Source organism: Danio aesculapii, chromosome 4 (assembly GCF_903798145.1).
Source record: "Danio aesculapii chromosome 4, fDanAes4.1, whole genome shotgun sequence".
Lineage (NCBI taxonomy): Eukaryota > Metazoa > Chordata > Actinopteri > Cypriniformes > Danionidae > Danio > Danio aesculapii.
Genome location: NC_079438.1, coordinates 11,102,101 through 11,118,649, shown reverse-complemented (window position 1 = coordinate 11,118,649; position 16,549 = coordinate 11,102,101). Strand labels below are relative to the sequence as shown.

The following is a 16,549-nucleotide window of genomic DNA, read 5'->3' as shown; positions in this document are numbered from 1 at the left end:
TTGTCTTTTGAATATCTGAGTATAGCACTAAAAGGTGCTCCACGTATCTTACTGATCATTATCTACAGACCTCCAAAATATTCTCCAGCTTTTATTGATGATTTTACAGAGCTGTTATCATTAGTAACCTCTGAATTTGACTATTTTACCATTGCTGGGGATTTTAATATTCACATTGATAATCCAGAAATCAATGCTGTAAAAGAACTGATGACTGTTTTCAACACTTTTGATCTGACTCAGCATGTTCAAGGACCCACACACAATCGTGGACACACTCTTGATCTACTTATAACTAAGGGTTTACACATTTCATCAACTGTTGTTAAGGATGTTGCACTATCTGATCATTTCTGTATCTTCTTTGACATATTGATCACTCCAGCTATTAAAGACAGATCTGTCTCTGTCAGAAAGAGATGCATAAATGAGAACACTAATGAGCAGTTTATGAAGGCCATATCGCTAGCACCAAGTATATCTGCAGACTCTGTTGATTCTCTCCTTGATTTGTTTAATTCTAAAGTTAAAAATGTCATAGATGACATTGCTCCTGTTAAAGCCAAGAAGATAACTAGCAGGCAAAGGGGATCTTGGTCTAGGTCCCCAAGAATTAAAATAATGAAAAGACAGTGCAGAAAAGCTGAGCGTATGTGGAGAAAGACGAAACTAGTAGTCCATTATAATATCTATAAAGACAGTCTTCGTGCTTTTAATATGGAACTAAAAACTGCTAGGCAGACTTTCTTCTCAAGCCTTATAAACAGCAACGTAAACAATGCTCGTAAACTCTTTGCAACGATAGAGAAACTCACAACCCCCCCCAGTCGGATTCCCAGTGAGCTACTCTCTGAAAGCAAATGTAATGAGTTTGCTCATTTCTTTACTGACAAGATCAATAATATCAGAAAGGCAATCAGCTCATCCAATCAGCCAAATTGTGTCGAAGTCAGATTAACTCAACCACAACTTAAGAAATCAGACATTATGTCCGATTTCATGGTAATTATTGGTCAAATCTTAGAAGAGATCGTGCAAGTTATGAAAACATCAACCTGCAGTCTTGACACGCTCCCCACATCATTCTTTAAAACGGTGTTGACCTGCTTAGAAATGGATCTTCTAAAAGTGGTAAATGCTTCACTTCTCTCAGGGATTTTTCCTAACTCACTTAAAACTGCAGTTGTTAAACCCCTCTTGAAGAAGAGCAACCTGGATAACACCATATTGAGCAATTACAGGCCCATCTCAAATCTCCCTTTCATTGGCAAAATCATTGAAAAAGTTGTTTTTAACCAGGTAACAACTTCTTAAACTTCAAGGGGTGTTTGGACAATTTTCAATCTGGTTTCAGACCACATCACAGTACAGAGAGCGCCCTTATAAAGATAATCAATGACATCCGCCTAAATACAGATTCAGGCAAACTAACAGTGCTGGTACTGCTCGATCTCAGTGCCGCATTTGACACTGTCGATCACAGCATACTTCTGGATAGGCTGGAAAACTGGGTTGGGCTGTCTGGGACGGTCCTCAAATGGTTCAGATCTTACCTTGAAGGAAGAGGTTACTATGTCAGTATAGGTGACCATAGGTCGAGGTGGACACCCATCACATGTGGAGTCCCACAAGGCTCGATTCTGGCACCACTCCTGTTCAACCTTTATATGCTCCCTCTGAGCCAAATAATGAGAAAAAACCAAATCTCCTACCACAGCTATGCTGATGACACTCAGATCTACCTAGCCTTACTGCCTAATGACTACAGCCCCATTGACACCCTCTGCCAATGCATTGATGAAATTAACAATTGGATGTGCCAAAACTTTCTTCAGTTAAACAAAGAGAAAAGTGAAGTGATTGCGTTTGGGAACAGAGATGAGGTTCTCAAGGTGAATGCGTACCTTGGCTCTAAGGGTCAAACAACAAAAAATAAGGTCAAGAATCTTGGTGTGACTCTGGAGTCAGATCTGAGTTTCAATAGTCATATCAAAGCAGTTAGTAAATCAGCATACTATCATCTCAAAAACATTGCAAGAATTAGATGCTTTGTTTCCAGTGAAGACTTAGAGAAACTTGTTCATGCTTTTATCAGCAGCAGGGTGGATTACTGTAACGGCCTCCTCACTGGCCTTCCCAAAAAGACAGTCAGACAGTTGCAGCTCATCCAGTACGCTGCGGCCAGAATTCTGACCAGAACCAGGAAATCAGAGCACATCACACCTGTCCTCAGGTCTTTACACTGGCTCCCAGTTACATTCAGAATAGATTTTAAAGTATTATTACTGGTCTATAAATCACTAAATGGCCTAGGACCTCAGTACATTACAGACATGCTCACTGATCACTCAGATCTTTAGGATCAAATAAACTAGAAATTCCAAGAGTTCAGTCAAAGCAAGGTGAATCGGCTTTCAGCTACTACGCCCCTCACTGCTGGAATCAGCTTGCAGAAATGATCAGATGTGCTCCAACATTAGGCACATTCAAATCAAGACTGAAAACACATCTGTTTAGCTGTGCCTTTACTGAATGAGCACTGTGCTAAGTTCGACAGATCGCACTAATATGTTTTTCTCTTGTTTTTCAGTCTTTTATAACACATTTTATCTGTTTTATGCTCATTTATTTCTTTTTTTTTTACCATTCTTATTATTTTTTTTTATTTTTCTCATACTTGTTTCTTTTATTCCTGTTTATGTAAAGCACTTTGAATTGCCACTGTGTATGAAATGTGCTATATAAATAAACTTGCCTTGCCTTGACAGAATGGAACGAGTTTTAAATTAATTCCTTTTATATAATAAAGTTGGTGAAGTCTCTACTCATAACTGCTCTCTACTAAATCACAAACCTGCTCAATCTTATAATATTATATCTCCAAATGCTCTTTTTGTATTCAGTCTGAAGAAATATAAAGTCATTTGCTTTGGGAGTGTGCATAATATCAAGTGTTTTACATTGACTTTTCCAGTTCTCCTAAAAATGCTTTTATCCAAACTTTTGTATCCTCTAAAATTGTATTTTTAGTTACTCTTTGAAAGCCTTCTTACTATAAATGTATTAATTTATTGTTTTTTCTTTGTACATTTGGCATCCAGAGATTTTGATATGTGAACTCTAATAATTATTGCAAAACATCATGTTATTTCGCATTATGTCCATATAGGACTGATTATCTTGTAGGACGTCAAACACAACCGAATTATCATGCGTATGTTTGGCCGACCATTTATAGATGTTAGAATTAAAGGGGCCGACGATTTGATCTTTGGCCGACGTCGGCCCAATGTATATGTGCTGTCTGGGATATATATATGAGAGGGTCATGAAGGTGCAGTGAGTAGCACGATCGCCATGCTCATCTTCAGAACGCAATTGAAGACACTTCAGATGAAATCTGAGAGCTCCCTCATCTGTCATAGCAAGACAGATCTTGCTGTCTGACAGCAAGAGTCCCGAGATGCTCTAAGTTCAGAAATGAACCAAAACATTGTCAAAACAGTCCATGTAACTTCAATAATTCAGTTGTAATCGAGTCCCAAGAACATGTTGTGTGCCAAAAAATTTTGAAAAAAGCAGCCATGTAGAAAGTAGGAACCGCTCCTTTTTGCCCTTGTACTCTCTTTATTTTCATTTAGCAGAAGAAACTCAAACAGGTTTGGAACAAGTAGAGCATGAGTAAATGACAGAATTGTAATTTTTATGTGAACTACCCCTTTAATGCTTCTGTAAGTAAAGGTAAATTAAATATTATTACTGAAGATATTGCTAAAGATTTCCCAAAGATAGGTTGCAGCTGGAAGGGCATCCGCTGCGTAAAAACATGCTAGATAAGTTGTTTGTTCATTCTGCTGTGCCGACCCCCTATTAATAAAGCCGAAAATAAAATAAATTATTATTGCTAAAGAATGGCAGGAAACGTGGAACACAGATAATGAATCATATGAAAAAAAGAAACCCTATCTAGGCCTATGAAGTTGTAGAAATAGAAAAAAGAGGTCATAATTATGAGGATGAGATTTAGACTTAGATATTAATAGGAATTATTGTGTTGTAGACATGCAAGTCATCATGAACTGGATTAAAAAAGTTTCTTAAAATTGTCTTAAAATGTTTAGATTAAAGGTTTTGATAAATTTTAAATAGTGGTGTGTCTTTGTGGAGAGAGAGAGAGAGAGCAGATACAGTGTAAAGTGAAAAACATGGGAGAAATGTATTAATAAGTCATGACTGCAACAGTATGTGGCAAAAAAGCCAAACAAAAAAGACTTTTATTTTGGCGCGGCGTGTGACGTCATCAGGCGGCGCCACTTCAGCGCTGTGATTTAACCGGAGAAAGGTTTGTGTTTTAAAACGTTTATTGATATAAACCGATTTAATTTAAGTTTCAGGTTTTTCATCCGATGCTAAATTACGTTCCTGCTGTTGGAAATATTATTTAAACCATTTATACAACGTAGTATTATTTTACTCACAGTAAAGAGGGCTATTGTTTGAATAAGTTACAGAAATGTGTGTAATAAGTGTTTTAATGAAAACTTTTACCTGATTTCTTTTTGTTAGTAACTCTCATATAAAGAAACTGTTGAAGCAAGTGTTGAAGAGAAGTTATTTTGTTTCTGTTCATTGTTTTATTCATTTAAACAGAACATTTTTATTGTTTTGTTTATTTTAAACAGGATAAAGTGTCCAAACGCAGAGTAAAACTCCTGCTGAAGCGACTGATCTCCACACTGATATAAAGATGGCGTTTATTAAAGAGGAGAGTGAAGATGTGAAGATTGATGAAACATTCAGAGTCAAACAGGAAGATCTGCAGGAACAAACAGGTTAGTTTTCATTCTCACCTATCACACTCACCTCCTCAGAAGTCTCAGTTATAAAATCCACATTCAGATATATTTTAATAATAAGAATACTAAAGTAAATCCGTCTTGCAGCCCTGAGTGTGCTGCCTAGTTCTCCTAAATGCACATAAGCACTCATTGAAAGACAGGAATGAGTTTCTTTTGTCACTTGTTCTCATGTCTTTTGTCATTCTTTTTATGAATTATTAGTCTCCCATTTTCTCTACCTTGTTAAGGTTATTGCTTTCTTGTTCTCCTACTGTTTGTAAAGCGTCCTTGAGCACTGGCGCTATACAAAATAAATAAAAACAATAAATAAAAAAATAAATGTTTAACTGAGCTGAGGATATTTGACCTACAGTATTCTCATAGAAGATATCTGCTATTACTGTGATATTGTTGGCTTAGTACTTTCCATTTGCATATGTCTCGTTGATCACAATTCCCTTTTTCATCAACTTCTTTATGGGTTTAAACTAGTTTCTAGTAGTTGTTACTAGTTCTCACAGATAGTATCTCAGTCAGAATTACATCATTATTATAATAACTAATTACCAGGGCTATTGTGTTTAAACAGGGTTTCCGCAGGGTCTTAAAATGCTGTAAATTCCAAAATCCAAATTTTAGGCCTTAAAAAGTCTTAAATTTACTGAAATATTGTGTTGTAGGTCTTAAATCTTATTTTAAACAAGTATTTATTTTCCTTTGTTCATGTTTTGCTACCCAATCTGGCCAAAACCCATACAATCACCAACAATCCATCTCAATAAAACTTTCAAGGTTTTAAAACCGCCAATATTTTCTGCTGTACCGTTCCTGCGGTATATGTAAATTTTATTTATTTATTTATTTACATTTTTAATTTTTTTAGAACAACAGTATCTCCAGCAGAAAAGATATCCAAAGATGCCATTTTAAATCGTAAATAAATCTGTGTTTTTGAAACAAATAAAGACAGCGGAAGTCAAGGATTCATTTGTATTATTCAGCCTGACATGTTTACTGCTCCAAAATACTTTCAAAGTTTCTCAAAAGAAAATATATCCGCGACCCAGACGGCCACAGCGAGGCGCAATGCGTCCACACGTAGGCTACGCCGTAGCATACGCGTTCGCTTGACGCAGAAGTATAAATCAGCCTTGAGTCACATACCTGTCTGATGGCTCATCATGCAGGTCTTTGTCTTCTCAGTTGTGAATCACTGCAATTAGTAATGATAGTTTACGCCTTCTCGCATAGACCAATTTTCAGTCAAGGGGTGACTGTCTTTTGACGTTGTACTTTTCACACACAAACAGCAGTATCAACAACAAAACAAACAATATAACAATAATCACAATGAAACACAAAACCCTCAGCACTTAACTCAAATGAAAGTGAAAGGAAAAAATGCAAATGAACCCAGCCGGTGAGTTGGCAGCTGAAACCAAGTCAGTGAGATAAATCTGTGAGTTGATTTTGTTCAGGACACACTGCACTGAAGTCTTTGGTGACACACTCGTTCACAGACGTCACGAGCACTTCAGTAACAAGACAGCGGTCTTTGCTCTATTGCTTCGATATGTACTTTTTCTTTTTGTTTCTCACAGCCAGTCGTTAAGTTTACACTGCTCGTCTCGACCCGGTTTCTCTACTCATTTCCCCGCACTGAAACAGTTTAGTCAACTTCTCTTTCTTCCGCACACCACATAATGCTTTCCTCTCTTTAACTCTCCTCCTCTTTCTTTATACTCTCACCCATTTCCTTTTTGTCGTCCTGTGGGTGGAGACCAATTAAACAATGTTGACGGAGAAAAAATGGCCATGAATATAACAAAAAGGGAGTAAATTTGCCCAGAGTGTTGAGTTTTTTTTTTGTTTTCAAAACATTTTCCCAGAATATGTTAAAATAAGATGTCCCCAAATATCAGTCCGTTTGCTGAAACAGAGAAAGTTTTGGCCAAATTAAGCATTAAAATCACCCCAGAATGGATGAAAATGACCCAACAGCACACAAGGGGAAAGGTGCACATTTCAGCCTTTTTGCAGATGCTGTACAGGTATGTCTCAAGTCTGCGAGGCAAATATTCAGCTGTTTGTTCAGCTGTTACCCCAGAACTTTTTTTCTGATGCGTTTACCAGTCAGGCACAGAATGAACAAGTATTACCTGTCTGCTTTACAAATGTTAGAAATTTTTTTTGTTGTAATTATGAATATATATGAATAAAAATAGGCCATTTACAGCTTTCAAATCTGTGTCTGATCAATATGACCAAAATGACTTTTATGAGAAACTCTGAAAACTGGACTGACACAGTTTCAGTTTGCTATAACTTCTATGTTAAGCGGCTTTGACACAGTTACGTTGTAAAAGCACTAGATAAATAAAGATGAATTGAATTGAATCTGTTTTAATGTGTACACGTTAATGGACCAAACATAATATGATCTGATTTATTTTACATTTAATGTGCATCAAAATTACAGTGTGTATAGCCAATGTTTCCAGTGTCTATTTACTCTTCAGCTTTTAATGAGAAATTTTAAGATTTTATGAAAACTAATGCTTTATTTATTTATTTCAGACCTAATTGAAGAGCATCAGGGGAGTAAAGAGGACGAACATCATGTCAAAATTGAGGAAAAAACTAATTTACAGACTGATGGTAATTTGAAAAGGAGAGATAAGAATCGTTGCACCTGCACTCAGTGTGGAAAGACGTTGGCAAGCAAAAGCAAACTTAAGATTCACATGATAACCCACACTGGAGAGAAACCATTCACTTGCACTCAGTGTGGGAAGAGTTTCAGCCAATCATCACACCTCAATCGACACACGAGGATCCACACTGGAGAGAAACCATTCACATGCATTCTATGTGGGAAGAGTTTTAACTGCTCATCACACCTTAATCTACACATGAGGATCCACACTGGAGAGAAACCATTCACATGCACTCGGTGTGGAAAGAATTTTAGCCAATCATCATCCCTTAATCAGCACATGAAGATCCACACTGGAGACAAACCATTTACATGCACTCAGTGTGGAAAGAGTTTTAACTGCTCATCACACCTTAATCTACACATGAGGATCCACACTGGAGAGAAACCATTCACATGCACTCAATGTGGGAAAAGTTTCAGCCAATCATCATCCCTTAATCTACACGTGATGAGCCACACTGGTGACAAACCATTCACATGCACTCAAAGTGGGAAAAGTTTTAGTCTATCATCATCCCTTAAGCTGCGGTCACACTTGGCTTTTCCTCCCATAGACTTCCATTCCTACGCACACGAATACGTCAGACCGGAAACGCGGGGTCATGCGTCGAGTTTCGCAGGTTGCTGCGGTGCAAAGTTCAAGCTTGGTGAACTCTAACCTGCGAAATCGCATCACTTGGCTGCGTGAGACCAATTGAGGATTAAAACACAACCTCTCTGGACAGAAATTTTAAATATTGAGCAATCGCTCGCTTTTTTAAATGTCTAATTATCTTGTTTAATCCCGCCCCTTTTCGCAGCGCCGTACGACAGAATTTCGCACACACAAAGCCCGGTGTGACCGTAGCTTTAATCTACACATAAGGATCCACACTGGAGAGAAACCATTCACATGCACTCAGTGTGGGAAAAGTTTTAGCCAATCATCACACCTTAATCAACACATGATGATCCACACTGGAGAGAAACCATTCACATGCACTCAGTGTGGGAAGAGTTTCAGCTGCTCATCGCACCTTAATAAACACATGAGGGTCCATACTGGAGAGAAACCATTCACATGCTCTCAATGTGGGAAAAGTTTCAGCCAATCATCATCCCTTAATCAACACATGATGATCCACACTGGAGAGAAACCATTCACATGCACTCAGTGTGGGAAGAGTTTCAGCTGCTCATCGCACCTTAATAAACACATGAGGGTCCATACTGGAGAGAAACCATTCACATGCTCTCAATGTGGGAAAAGTTTCAGCCAATCATCATCCCTTAATCTACACATGATGAGCCACACTGAAGAGAAACCATTTACTTGCACTTAAGCCGCGGTCACACTGGACTATTCTCCCCATAGACTTCCTTTCATATGCATGCGAATGCGTCACACTGGAAACCAATTTCGTGCATCAAGTTTCGCAGTTCACTGCGTTGCAAAGTTCAAGCTTGGTGAACTCTGATGTGCAATTCGTATCACTTGACTGTGAGGCCAAACAAAGATCAAAACATGACCTCTCTGGATAGAAATTTAAAATGACCAAACACTCACTTTTTAAAATGTGAGTAAAGGGCTCAGAGAATTTCATCCAACAAAATCTTTAATGAGTGCCTATATTAGTACAGGTCACCTGTTGTTGGTATAGGTACAAACGGGGTGCGAGTGTGTGTGTGTGGTCTGAAACATAAAATGGGCAAATTGAATATTTAAAAAAATATTACAGGTTTATCACTTAACAACAATCAAACGTTTCCATTCTGATTACAACAGAAACAATCTCCAAATATATTAATAAATTCCCTGTCAAACTGTAGTATATAAGGATGACTTTACACCATCAATCAAAATGTATACGTTAATTCAACAAAGAAATATGCTGTAGCATAAATAGTTTGAACTAGTATATTAGCTTCCCAACACAGATTGACATATAACATCAGATTATGCAAATATATGCATTAAAGGATTAATATAACATTACATATATTATCACAACAGTATTAATATAAGTATTGTACATATTTTTGGTGGAAATCAGTAAATAAACTCACTTTCTTGGCATGAACGCACACAGGGTAGATATCTTGCAGTCTAACCATGCCTCACATGTGATTTGTGCCATGTGCATGATTTTAAATCGATAGTGGTAAATGTCTGTCAAATGAGAGGTGCGCCATCTAGTGGGTACTCATACGAATTGCAACCCCATTATAGGACTTTCCTACACAAACTCTAGTGTGACTGCAGCTTCTGTGTGGGATGAGTTTCAGCAACTTCTCAGACCTTAATAAACACATGAAGACCCACACTGGAGAGAATCCAATTACATAAACTCAGTGTGGGAAGAGTTTCAACCGATCAGCAAACCTTAATGAACACATGAAGATCCACACTGGTGTGTAAGAGTATATGTGCTTGAGTGTGAGAAGACTTTTGCTACAGCTTCAAAAATAAAACCACCAGACGGTTTACACTGTGACAAGAGGTTTAATCAGTTAACACATCTGAAAACAGAAGAGGATTCACACTGGAGTGAAACCGTACAGATCTGATCAGTGTCTACAGAGTTTCGCTCATTCGGCGCAGCTTAAGAAACACAAGGACAAAAAGTTTCACACATGACATGAATGCTGCAAAACATTTTCTCAAGTGCAAAAAATGTTTCATGTCTGAATAATGTTTGAAAAGGCTGAGTGACGGTATACTGTTTTCCAACACTTCTACACTGCAGTAGGTGGGGTTGTAAATGTGTTGCGCTTCTCGCGTTTACCGTAAACACAATGATGGCAGCTGAGAGAAGAACCGTTTTATAAACATCTGGCAAACAGCACCTCTGCGGCTTAAAATCTCTTTGCAGGTGATTGTACAGGTGTGGATACATCTGTACTCTACTCTCCAGTGTATTCATGTAGTTAGTGTTGTTTTGGATGATGTTGTCTGTCTTACTCCTGAATGAGAAACAAATCATTGTGAAGACACCGCACATCAAAGAAGGTGGAGCTCCAGGACAGTTAGTTTGCAGTATACCAGGGCCTCAAGTTTAGAAAGCTCATTCAATTGTCCTGTGTTGCATCTTTTATTAGTGTTTTATTAGTTAAGTTTCTTTATTTTTAGGTTCAAGATTCTTTCTAGTTTACTACATTTACTTTTTTTGAGTAGAATACAAACTTGATGAATATTTTATGATTTAGGCAGAGCGACAGGTATTAAGTTTTACAATATTAATACACTGTGATGATCCCAAGACTCCAGATTGGAGTATGTGGTAAATCTTGATTGGATGCCTGCATTACTTATCAATGGGTATATAAAAGTTGTTGCGCTAGTTACCCCAGGACGCTGTGGCTACTTAGGAGTCCTCATGTCAAGACCTGCCATCTCATTGACTCTTTAACCTTATGGTTTTGTTTTGCATTACTTTTATCATGTAGTTAGTGTTGTAATTATATCCTAAGTTTTTTATCTTCATTATTATCCCTAGACATTTGTTGGTTGCTTTGATTGATTGTTCTATGAGTTACATTTTTATAATAAATAATTAGCATTCAGGCTATTTTGTTGGCTCATCTCTCTTTTATGTTGCGACTTAAACAAGCGGGTCATATCACTTTGAGATCTTTTCCTTTCAGTCATGACCATAGGTGAGAGTAGGAACCTAGATTATGCGGTAAATTGAGAACATTGCCTTTCGTCTCAGCTCCTTCACCACAACAGACAATCACATCAACTGCATTACTGCTGCCGCTGCACTGATCCATCTCTAAATCTCACATTCTATTGCTCATGAAAAAAATGCAGATACTTGAACTCCATTTGGGGTGAGGTCTCTCCTCCAAACTGGAGATGGCTACCTTTTTCCAGTCAAGCACCATGGTTTCTGACCTAGAGGTGCTGTTTCTTTCCCTGCCATGTCACACTCAGCAGCAAACTGTCCCACTGCTTGCTGAAGGTCCATCAGCCACTAAAATAACACATTTACAAAACAAAATGAATAAATAGATGGATGCATAGACATTGTAGTGGTGGAAGGGGAGGTAGGATGGCTTGTTCAACTAGAAACCAAGATGGAGCTCTCTCAGGAGGGATGGACTAGTGCACAAGATCTCTCAGACTGAAGGTGTAATAATGAAATAAATGCTCAGGAAGCCCCAACCCTTTTTTATCAACTGGCTGTTGCAATGTACTCCTATGCAACCAAGGGTGCTTATTGTTTCAGAGAAATTAATTGACAGAGCAGAGCAGTGGTTCTCAATTCTGGTGCTTGTGCAAAATGAGTTGACAACAGTCCCAAATTAATTTTAGCTCTTATTACTAGATCTTAGAATCACACATGAGAAACCACAAAAGCAGAGATTTGGCTTGTCTTTAACTGCTTAAGGTCAATTTGCACCAGATCAGCAAGAGACAACATTTGTTTGAGTTTCCTTCGCTGACTGGCCTCGACAAAACACGGCGTTCCTGATTGGTTGTTGACTTAGCTTCAGTGATGTCCTTGGGATTCACTCGCTTGTAAGTGGAAGTTTGTTCTGGGTTACAGGAAGATCATAGAACAGGAAGAGCTAGATAAAATTATAAATAGCTCTAAACCAGCTACGAGTATATTGGACCCAATTCCAACAAAATTACTGAAAGAATTGCTACCTGTTATAGGAGAACCTCTTCTTAACATTATCAACTCTTCTTTATCTTTAGGCCATGTTCCAAATCCTTACAAGTTAGCTGTTATTAAACCTATTATTAAGAAACCACAACTGGACCCCAGCAACTTGGCTAATTATAGGCCTATTTCAAATCTTCCATTTATATCTAAAATACTAGAAAAAGTTGTTTCTGCTCAATTATGCTCCTTTCTGCAGACGAACAATGTTTTTGAAGTGTTTCAGTCAGGTTTCAGAGCTCATCACAGTACAGAAACTGCATTAGTGAAAATAACCAACGATTTACTCTTAGCTGCTGACCAAGGGTGCATCTCGCTATTAGTTTTACTTGATCTTAGTGCGGCATTTGACACCATTGACCATGGTATCCTCATTAATCGCTTAAAGTCTACAGGTGTCCAGGGACAGGCCCTTCAATGGTTTAAGTCATACTTAGCTGACCGTTACCAGTTTGTGAATATTAATGGACAGCCTTCACAAATCAGCCCAGTAAAATACGGGGTGCCTCAAGGATCAGTTTTAGGCCCTTTGCTGTTTACAATATACATGCTACCCCTGGGAGACATTATTAGAAGACATGGGATCAGCTTTCACTGCTATGCAGATGATACTGAATTATATATTTCAACTAAACCTGACGAGATGTCTAAACTGTCCAAGCTAACTGAGTGTATTAAAGATGTTAAAGACTGGATGACCAACAATTATCTACTCTTAAACTCAGACAAAACAGAATTATTACTTATTGGGCCTAAATCCTGTACACAGCAGATCTCACAACTCGACCTACAATTAGAGGGATACAAAGTTAGCGTTTGCTCTACTATAAAAGATCTGGGTGTCACATTAGACAGCAATTTAACTTTTAAAAATCATATATCCCATGTCACAAAAACTGCTTTCTTTCATCTGAGAAATATCGCTAAGTTACGAAGTATGCTATCCATCTCAGATGCAGAAAAGCTAGTCCATGCTTTTATGACTTCTAGGCTGGACTACTGTAATGCACTGTTTGCTGGCTGCCCAGCATCCTCTATTAACAAACTTCAATTAGTACAAAATGCAGCTGCCAGAGTCTTTGCTATTCTAGATACTACCAGAAGCCCTAAGTTTTGAGACCTTAAAGAGCGAGTTGGATTGTAGCGAGACAGAAGATTGGTTAGATAAACAGGAGCTAGATTATTTAAAGCTTTATATGTAAGAAGCAATATTTTAAATTCAATACGAAACTTAACAGGCAGCCAGTGTAAGGAGGATAAAATTGGGGTGATGTGATCAAATTTTCTAGACCTGGTAAGAACTCTGGCAGCTGCATTTTGTACTAATTGAAGTTTGTTAATAGAGGATGCTGAGCAGCCAATACTGAAAAATACTGTACCAAATACTGAAGTGTGTGTTTGTGTGTGTGAGAGAAAAAGAGATCTAATCTATTTTTTATTTTTATTATTATATTTTTATTTATATATTTTTTTTATTTTTATTAATCTACTTTTATTTTTATTCATCTTTTTTAATTTTATTAATCTATATATTTATTTTATTTATTTCTGTGTTTTCTCTGTATTATATATGAGAGAGAGAGAGAAAGAGAGAGAAAAGATGTAGTGTAAAGTGAAAAACATGGGAGAATGTATCAATAAGTCATGACTGCAACAGTAAGTGGCAAAAAAGCTAAACAAAAAAGACTTTTAATTTGGCGTGGTGTGTGACGTCATCACGCGGCGCCGCTTCAGCGCTGGGATTCAATTGGAAAAAGGTTTGTTTTAAAGCGTTTACAGATATAACTCGATCTAATTAAAGTTTCAGGTTTTTCATCCAATGCTAAATTAAGTTCCCGATGTTGGAAATATTATTTAACCCTTTATACAACGTAGTACTATTTTATTCTCAGTAACCGAGGGCTATTGTTTGAATAAAGTAACAAAGAAGTGTGTAATACGTGTTTTAATGAAACCTTTACCTGATTTCTTTTTGTCATCATTAAAAGAAACTGTAGAAGCAAGTGTTGAAAAGAAGTTATTTTGTTTCTGCTCATTGTTTTGTTCATTTTAAACAGGATAAAGTGTCCAAACACAGAGAAAAACTCCTGCTGAAGCGACTGATCTCCACACTGTTATAAAGATGGCGTTTATTAAAGAGGAGAGTGAAGACCTGAAGATTGAAGAAACATTCAGAGTCAAACAGGAAGATCTGCAGGAACAAACAGGTTGATTTTCATTCTCAAAGACCAACTCAGTCATTTGATCCTCATTCAGATATATTTTAATAATAAGAATACTAAATTAAATCCATCTTGCAGCCCTGAGTGTGCTGCCTAGTTCTCCTAAATGCACATAAGGACTCATTGAAAGACAGGAATCAGTTTCTTTCTTGTTACTTGTTCTCATGTCTTTTGTCATTTGTTTTATGTATTATTAGTCTCCCATTTTCTTCACCTTCTTAAGGTTATTGCTTTTCTTGTTCTCCTACTGTTTGTAATGTGTCATTGAACACTGGTGCTATATGAAATAAATTAAAACAAATAATAATAAAAAATGTTTAACTGAGCTGATGATATTTGACCTCCAGTATTCTCATAGAAGATATCTGCTATTACAGTGATAGTGCTGGCTTAGTACTTTCCATTTGCAAATGTCACGTTGATCACAATTTCCTGTTTTTCATCAAATTCTTTATGGGTTTAAACTTGTTTCTAGTAGTTGTTACTAGTTCTCACAGATAGTATCTGAGTTAGAATTACATCATTATTATAATAACTAATTACCAGGGCTATTGTGTTTAAACAGGGTTTCTGCGGGGTCTTAAAATGTCTTAAATTCCAAAATCTAAATATTAGGCCTTAAACTCCTAAATTAACTGAAATATTGTGTTGTAGGTCTTAAATCTTTTTTCAAACAAGTCTTTATTTTCCTTTGTTTATGTTTTGCTACCCAATCTAGCCAAAACCCATACAATCACCAATGGTCTTAAAAATGTCTTAAAAAGTCTTACATTTAATTTGGTAAAACCTGCAGAAACCCTGATTTAAAGCATGTCCAAAAACGTGGATGCCCCCAATTTTAAATGTGCTGAATGAAATGGACACTTGTAGGGATGGTATACAGTTTAACCTAAAGAATGACCAGTCTGTCAGATGAAGAAGAGCCAGAGTCAGAGATTTAAATAAATAAATAAATAAAGTTTACTGAAGATAGTTTGCAGTTACATCAGCAGAAGCCAGCTTTAACACTTGCAATGAGTTCCTCGGCCGCTCTGCTTACAATCACAAATTAATAACAATTATACTCTCACATAAGGTCATTAACTGCGTCACGCAGGGGTGCGTGCGTACAATTCTGAACAATATCTCAAGCATAAACGTCAGACATCCACTAGACTGTTTAGAGCTGACTCCAGACCTGTGAAACGGATCCACAATCAAATAGAACACACACACTTAAAGTATAATCTGTTTCTTATCCGAGGCTGAGTGTAGTCTCAGCTGTCCTTATTAAAACTGGTTAAAAACCGGTATAATCTACATTCAGGCAGTTATATCCTTACTACACAAAGTCTATCTTGAATAAAAACATGAATCAATTTAAAATAATTAACCGTAAAAATAGCGAAAGAATTAATTTTTAGATCCTAAATACAGTGTTATGCTGCTTAGGCATGGGACGATAACCGTTTTCAAGGTATATCATGGTTTGAAAAAGTCAAGGTTTTAAAACAGCCAAAATTTTCTGCTGTACCGTCCCTACAGTATATGTTAGGGTTTTTTATGTTTTGTTTTAAGTTGTTTAGGACAACAGTATCTCCAGCAGAAAAGATATCCAAATATGCCGTTTTAAATTGTAAAGAAATCTGTGTTTATGAAACAAATGAAGACAGCAGAAGTCAATGATTCATTTCAATGATTTAGCCTGACATGTTTACTGCTCCAACATACTTTAAAAGTTTCTCAAAAGAAAATATTTTGTGTTTAAAGGGGAAAAAGTGTTTTGTTTTTTACCCAGACAATTAAAAAGAATATATTTTAGAGCAGTAATCACAGTACCGGGAAATCATGATATTTTTATTCAAGGTTATCATACGTCAGAATCTTATACTGGCACATGTCTAATGCTGCTTGATGTTGCAAAGTCATGTTTTCTAATTTTATGATTTTTCTTTGTATGTAGTCATGAACACACTTGTTTGTTGAGCAAGTAGTGTGGCCGTGTTCTGCTGTTTATTATTCCTGGTCATTTCTCCAATAGGCAACTGAAGTTCTAAAACAATAGCATATGAGATCAGGTCACTGCTATGTCATGATTGACAATTGTCGCTGTTTGTCATTGTGCTCTGGTTATCCTGA

General features: G+C 37.0%; 3 protein-coding genes across 5 annotated transcripts in view; all 3 read left to right on the top strand.

Moving 5' to 3' along the window:
* LOC130222066 (oocyte zinc finger protein XlCOF6-like) overlaps positions 1-8,415 on the top strand; it is a 97,787-nt gene extending 89,372 nt beyond the window's left edge. Inside the window, exon 3 of the mRNA XM_056454690.1 lies at positions 7,531-8,415. Coding sequence (XP_056310665.1) covers positions 7,531-8,215 — 685 coding nt within the window. The 3' untranslated portion in view covers positions 8,216-8,415. The remainder of the gene's footprint in view (positions 1-7,530) is intronic.
* Positions 1-16,549, top strand: part of LOC130222040 (NACHT, LRR and PYD domains-containing protein 12-like) — a 417,646-nt gene that overhangs the window by 303,494 nt on the left and 97,603 nt on the right. The window lies entirely within an intron of this gene.
* LOC130222140 (gastrula zinc finger protein XlCGF8.2DB-like) overlaps positions 1-16,549 on the top strand; it is a 197,884-nt gene that overhangs the window by 179,667 nt on the left and 1,668 nt on the right. Inside the window, exon 1 of one of the 2 annotated variants that reach the window (XM_056454767.1) lies at positions 14,271-14,416. The exons of the other annotated variant lie outside the window; for it this stretch is intronic. Coding sequence (XP_056310742.1) covers positions 14,332-14,416 — 85 coding nt within the window. The 5' untranslated portion in view covers positions 14,271-14,331. Of the gene's footprint in view, positions 1-14,270; positions 14,417-16,549 lie in introns of those variants that run through there. 2 annotated transcript variants of the gene reach the window in all.